At 50.5% G+C, this 6,000-nt stretch overlaps 1 protein-coding gene across 1 annotated transcript in view; it reads right to left on the bottom strand.

Moving 5' to 3' along the window:
* Positions 1–895: 895 nt before the first annotated feature.
* FKBP1B (FKBP prolyl isomerase 1B) overlaps positions 896–6,000 on the bottom strand; it is a 54,029-nt gene continuing 48,924 nt past the window's right edge. The window contains exons 3-4 of the mRNA XM_024194065.2: positions 5,884–5,996; positions 896–1,558 (exon numbers count right to left, since the gene is read on the bottom strand). Coding sequence (XP_024049833.1) covers positions 1,430–1,558; positions 5,884–5,996 — 242 coding nt within the window. The 3' untranslated portion in view covers positions 896–1,429. The remainder of the gene's footprint in view (positions 1,559–5,883; positions 5,997–6,000) is intronic.

Here is a 6,000-nt window from a genome sequence, read left to right as displayed (position 1 = left end):
TCAGGGATGGGCAGGAAAAGGACAAACAGTAGCATGTAGACGGAGCTATTGGATAGGGACTTGTGCCATGGGATGGGGTTGGAGTATGTGTCACTGTTAGATGGTTTGGAGGTGAACATGTCACTGGGGAAGGGGGAGGACTCAAGGAAGAATGGGTTGGACATGGATTAGGTTAACTACTTACGTATTGGTGGGGGCAGCTGGTCTGATTACTTTGTGGTATTCTAGAGCTTCCTGTAGGTAGTCCAAGGGGAGAAGTCTGGTGGAAAAGGAGGCTAAACCACAGAGTGCTTCATAAAGAGATATGCAGGTTCCCAGCGAGTTCTTCCAGTAATCCTGAGGCCGTGGGGATTTGGTGGTCAGGCATCTCCATGCAGATTTTCAAAAACACTCAGCATTGGCCTAACTCAGCTCCCACTGAAATCAGCGGTAAAACTCCCACGGACTTCAATAGGAGTAGAATTAGGCTGACACATTTAGTTGCCTGGCTCCCACTGAAATCTGGGGCTGAGTGCCTTTGAAAAATCCAACCCATGGTCCATGGTCTATTTTCTGGCCAGGACTGAGGGGCACTGAGCTGCACAGTTTCTGTTTGATTGGTCTGGGAGCTGGAGAGCCAGAACAAGCAGAAAGTCTGTCCAGCAGCCTCAAAGAACCCCCTTTATATTCATTATAGCCTGGACCTGTTTCTTCTTGAGCCCACAGGTCTCCACAGTGACACCAGTCCAGTTTGTAATTTTTAACAGTATTCTAACATGCCATAGGCATATTTTATACAAGAAAAGAAATCATTAACAAACCGGAAGATCAGTCAGTAGTTTCTAGAAGAACTTTTATATTGGAAAAAATGCCCATCTACGTTAAAAGTGAAGGACAAGAAACAGCGCAGAAATGGTAAAGTATCAAGATTTTATTGTTTCCATATTTTTTTAAATTTTCAAATGAGACATTTGTTTAAAACAGCAGCGAGCAAGCACGTACAAGTTGAGAAAAAAGTGGCAGCGCAGGTAACTCCGTTTGGCTAATGCCCCTTCATGTACGAGATGTACATTTGATTTCTGAGCACCTTTTGTTTGTCTTGGTTTGTGTACAGTAAGGCAGTGGTTTTTCCATAAGGAATATATATATATATATTTAATTATCATTGTGAATTTTAATCACATGCAAATTAAATGAAATGTACAACTCAAAAATGTTACAACGGTGGAAATTTTTCTCAGAGCAAAGAAGCTTCTAATAGAAGACAAATATGGACACAACAACTTTAAAAAAGAGGGAAAGGAATAAACAACCTAAGGGCAGGCTCTATTGGCATGACAGCTCAAGCAGGGAAGATTGCGATTCCAGTGCGGCCTCCTCTTACCAGAGGGAAGGGGAAAAGAATGGATGATTATCAGCAGATGTCTTCACCCGGCTCCCATGAAAGGCTTTACTCTAACCTGAGCAGCTCCACGTCGAAGATGAGGGTAGCATTGGGAGGGATGACTCCAGGATGGCCTGTGGCTCCATACGCCATGTCAGGCGTACAGGTTAGCTTTGCTCTTTGTCCTAAGCTCATCTAGTGTTTGGGAGTTGGAGAGCGGGAGGGAGAAGGGGAAAGAATGTGTTAGGAGAAATACAACAGTAAAGTCACTAAGAGGCAGATTTGCAAAGTCAGTGAGAGTTTGACCCCTAACTCGTTTGATGCTTTTGTAAATCTCACTAAGTCCTATTTGCCTCTTTAGGCCCCAAATACCTGTATAAATCTGGTCCCAACAATTTAGCCTCAGATCTCCTGGCTCCCAGTCCTGTTCCTTTACCACTGGATAATGGCCTCTCATTGGCAATGTCTAATAATCCTCTAGTGCCAGTTTTGTAACCCGACAGAATACGCTTTTGCGCCAGCGTAGGCCCACATTATTTCTTTATTAAGGCCTCTTCTGAGCTGCAGAGCTCTTGCAAAACCTGCTGACTGCAATGGGAGTTACGATACCTGACAAGTCACAAGAGGCTCTCAACACCTAACAGGATCAAGGCTCTGGATTCAGAAAGGCCCCAACTCAGTAAGACACGTAAGCATGTGCTTAAATTGACTGGGATGCATGTGGAGAAGTGCTTTGCTGAAGCCACCATGTGATTTCCAGAGTGCTTTGCATCTCCCATTTTCGTCGACATCATTGTCTTCAATGTTCAGCCCATTAACCTCTCTCTGCCTGTTTCCCCGTCTATCCAATGGGGATAATGCTACCAACCGCCCTCATAAGTGTGTTCCAAGGTTTAATGTGTTCATGTTCCCAAGGCACTTTAAGATCCTGAGCTGGAAGATGTTGTCAAAGTGTTCAGTAATTATTATTAATTCCTAGTGTAACAATCCACTAGGTGGAGCTAGAGGCTAATTTGTTTCTAGGCAGATTATTGAAAAGGATTTAGGCTACATAATTAATTTAGGGAAGGTAGTCGGGGTGTTCTGGGAGGCTATAAATTGACTTATTTGGAATCACTGCCAGAGCTTTAGCTGAGTCGGCTTCTAACAGGGATAAATCTGTTCCCCTTTTTGACCTTAAATGGTCTTTCAGATTCATGCTATTTTTGGGACCCCATCATGAGTTTTCATACTAGTCCCAGGACTAAGCATATACACATATTGTCTCTCTGTGCCAACATCTACATGACTAAACAAAAAGCATGGCACTTACAGGACATTTGCAAACCACCACATTATTCACTCTGTGTATTATTTCCCTTCCCTCCAACCATTTGCTGATTTGTCTAGTTCAGGGGTTCTCAAACTTCATTGCATCGCGACACCCTTTCGACAATAAAAATTACTACATGTCCTCAGGAGGGGGGACCGAAGCCTGAGCCAGCCCGAGCCCCAGGGGAGGGGAAGGGGCAAAGCCAAAGCCCAAGGGCTTCAGTCCCAGGCAGGGGCCTGTAATCTGAGTCCCGAAGCCCAGGGCTAAAGCCCTCAGGCTTCGGCCCCAGGCGGTGGTGCTTGGGCTTCAGCTTCGGCCCCGGACCCCAGCAAGTCTAAGCTAGCGCTGGGGACCCCATTAACACGGGGTCGCGACCCACAGTTTGAGAACCGCTGGTCTAGTTAGTTCTTCAGGGACCGTCGTTTATTCTATGTTTGTACAGAGGAATCCTGATCTTATCTCTAGGTTCTACCATAATACAAATAATACATTTTACTATTACTAAAGCATGCAGCTTGAATGGTTGGGAGAACTGAACATCTGGGATTCCTAGAATGAACTCGTATCCTCAAGGCATTTATGATTTAAGAGATGGGAGTAATGTGGTTAGGAACCGGATTCTTGTCCATTCGTATCTGAAACAGCACAGTGGTAGGATTGTACTAGCATCTGGATTGTTTCTTATTTGCCCTGTTCCCCCACCTTGTTTTATGCATTAGTAACAAGCTCAAGCAAATCCTTCATCCAGTCTGACCTTTGGGACCCAGAAATGTGCTGTTGCAGTGAGTTCACACCCTGGCCTTGTTAGCTCTGTATATCAAGCACAGCTCAGCTTCTCTCTCTGCGTAGACTGGCACTGCAGCTAAGGTGCATATGGGAAACATGCATTATATTAAAATAGATTGCATTTGGGTTTTATTGGGATGACACTGTAGCGAGGAGGCGTGGCCTCCCTCAGAATCTGACAGGGAGGGACCACAACACGCCCCCTGGTGGGCTGAACCAGGAGAGCCACGTCCGCCCCGCCAGAAGCGGAAGGGCAGGACAGGAAGGGGAAGTACAAATGGCAGGCCCTGCAGCTCAGTTGGGCTGGAGCCACCACAGGAGATGGATGCATCCTGCCTGCTGCTGGAGCCTGCAGAGGAGCTGCTGGGGCTGCCTCCTGAGGACTGGCTAGAGCTCCCAGGATCGCTGGCCGACGAAGATGCTGAAGAGTTGCCAGGGCTGCCGCCTAAGGACTGGCTGGATCTCCCCAGGCTGCCGGCCGCCCAAGACGCCGAGGAGCTGCTGGGGCTGCCGCCAGTGGACTGGCCAGAGCTCCCCGAGACGACAGATGCAGATACACCCAAGGGGGAGAGTAGGAAGCAGCCCAGGGAAACCAGGCAACAGTCTGGTTGGGAGCTGGCCTGATACAAGGTCAGCGTGTTGCGGGTGGATCCCCGCTGGCCCAGTGGCGGATCACACTGCCGTTGTTAGGGCCCTGGGCTGGGATGTGGTAGAGTTGGGCGGGCCTGAGTCCCCCCTGCCCCCCCACCCCTGGGGTGGCACTACTTCCCCTCTTTAGACCAGGAGGCCTGCACTCCACAGGCATGCCTGCCTGAGCCCCCTAGACTGTTATTGGTGTTCAGGCTTGCCTGAGCCCCTAAACCAGTGGTGGGCAACCTGCGGCCCGTGGGCCGCATGCAACCATAGGTGCCGACTTCTGCTGGCGCTGGTGGGTGTTCGACCCCCCCTCTGCCCCCAGCCCCCTCCCGCCCCTGCCCTGCCCCCATTCCAACCCCTTCCCCAAAGTCCCCGTCCCAACTCCACCCCCCCACCCCTATTCCAACCCCTTCCTCAAAGTCCCCGCCCCAACTCCACCTCCCCTGCCCCTATTCCAACCCCTTCCCCAAATCCCCGGCCCCGCCTCTTCCCCGCCTCCTCCCCTGAGCGCATCGCGTTCCCGCTCCTCTCCCTTCCCTCCCGGAGCTTGTTACGCCGCGAAGTGCCAGCGGCAAGTGCTGGGAGGTAGGTGAGAAGTGGGGACGCGGTGCGCTCAGGGGAGGAGGCGGAGGTGAAGTGGGGGGAGGGGAGGGGAACTTGGCTGCCGGTGGGTGCAGAGCACCCACTAATTTTTTCTGGGGCTGGAGCACCCACAGAGTCAGCACCTATGCATGCAGCACATCAGGGTAATCTGCTGGCGGGCCGCCAGACAGTTTGTTTACATTTGCACAGCCACCGGCAGCTGCCAGTGGCCGCAGTTCGCCGTTCCTGGCCAATGAAAGTTGCGGGAAGCGGTGCGGGCCACTGGGAGCTGCGGGCAGCCATGCAAATGTAAACAAACTGGCGGCCCGCCAGACGATTACCCTGATGGGCTGCATGCAGCCCGCAGCCCGCAGGTTGCCCACCACTGCCCTAGACTCTCTAGGTGCTCACCCTTACCTGAGCCTCTCGACTTTATGGTGCTCACCCCTACTGGGGCTCATAGACTGCATAGCCATGCTGCCCTGATTGCAAGCGAGAGCCCTCTCATTGCTTTGCTGCCCCACCCTGACTGGGCCTGGGGCTCATAGACGGAGCACTAGGTGAAGCTAACTCCCCCCTTTGAGCACCTTTACAGGTATGCGACAGCGAGGAGGTGTGGCCTCCCTCAGAGACTGACAGAGAGGGACGGCCATGCAGCCTCCAGACACTGAAGCCTTAATGACTTGAGGGCAGCTTCCTTTTCCTTGCCCTTGGTTTAACATTGATCATTGAACATTACATTGTGCAGTCATGAGTGGAATGTCAGAGAGACTTAACAGCACAGTTCTGTATCCTGTTCAGTGAGGGTCAAATTCAGTGGAAGCAGGGCCGGTGCAAACACTGACAAGGTGGATCTATAAGCCAACCCTCCGCTCACCTTGTAGAGGGGGAGCTCAGGAGGTTGTGGATGTTGAGTGATTTACAGACAGGAGAGGATTCCATCCTCCACAGCCCACCTGGAGAAGCATGTGCAAAGCCAAGCCATCATGATCAACCCCTGAGTTCTGGCCATCGCAATTAGGATAATCAATGGAGGACTAAGAAATATTACATTAGTATGCACCTCACCATCAGAAAAAACACCCAGGATTATAGACTGTGATTTTCACTTGCTTACCCTGATGTTAAACCATCATTATTGTACTGAACATGCCGGCATGCACTCCCGCTAAATTGAAATTCAGCCAGCATCATCCTTCTGTACCTGTGCAGCTCCTTCCTCAAATCCTTTAATGACTTCTTGTCTGCCGATCTTGAACCTGAAAGGCTTGTTTCGGTCTCTGGAGGAATCAAACTTCTTTCCGTTCTGTAGCATCCCTGC

The sequence above is a fragment of the Terrapene carolina genome, unplaced genomic scaffold, assembly GCF_002925995.2.
Source record: "Terrapene carolina triunguis isolate 2854851 unplaced genomic scaffold, T_m_triunguis-2.0 Scaffold42, whole genome shotgun sequence".
Classification (NCBI taxonomy): domain Eukaryota; kingdom Metazoa; phylum Chordata; order Testudines; family Emydidae; genus Terrapene; species Terrapene triunguis.
The sequence above is the reverse complement of the archived record's forward strand: the minus strand, read 5'-3'. Positions and strand labels throughout refer to the sequence as shown.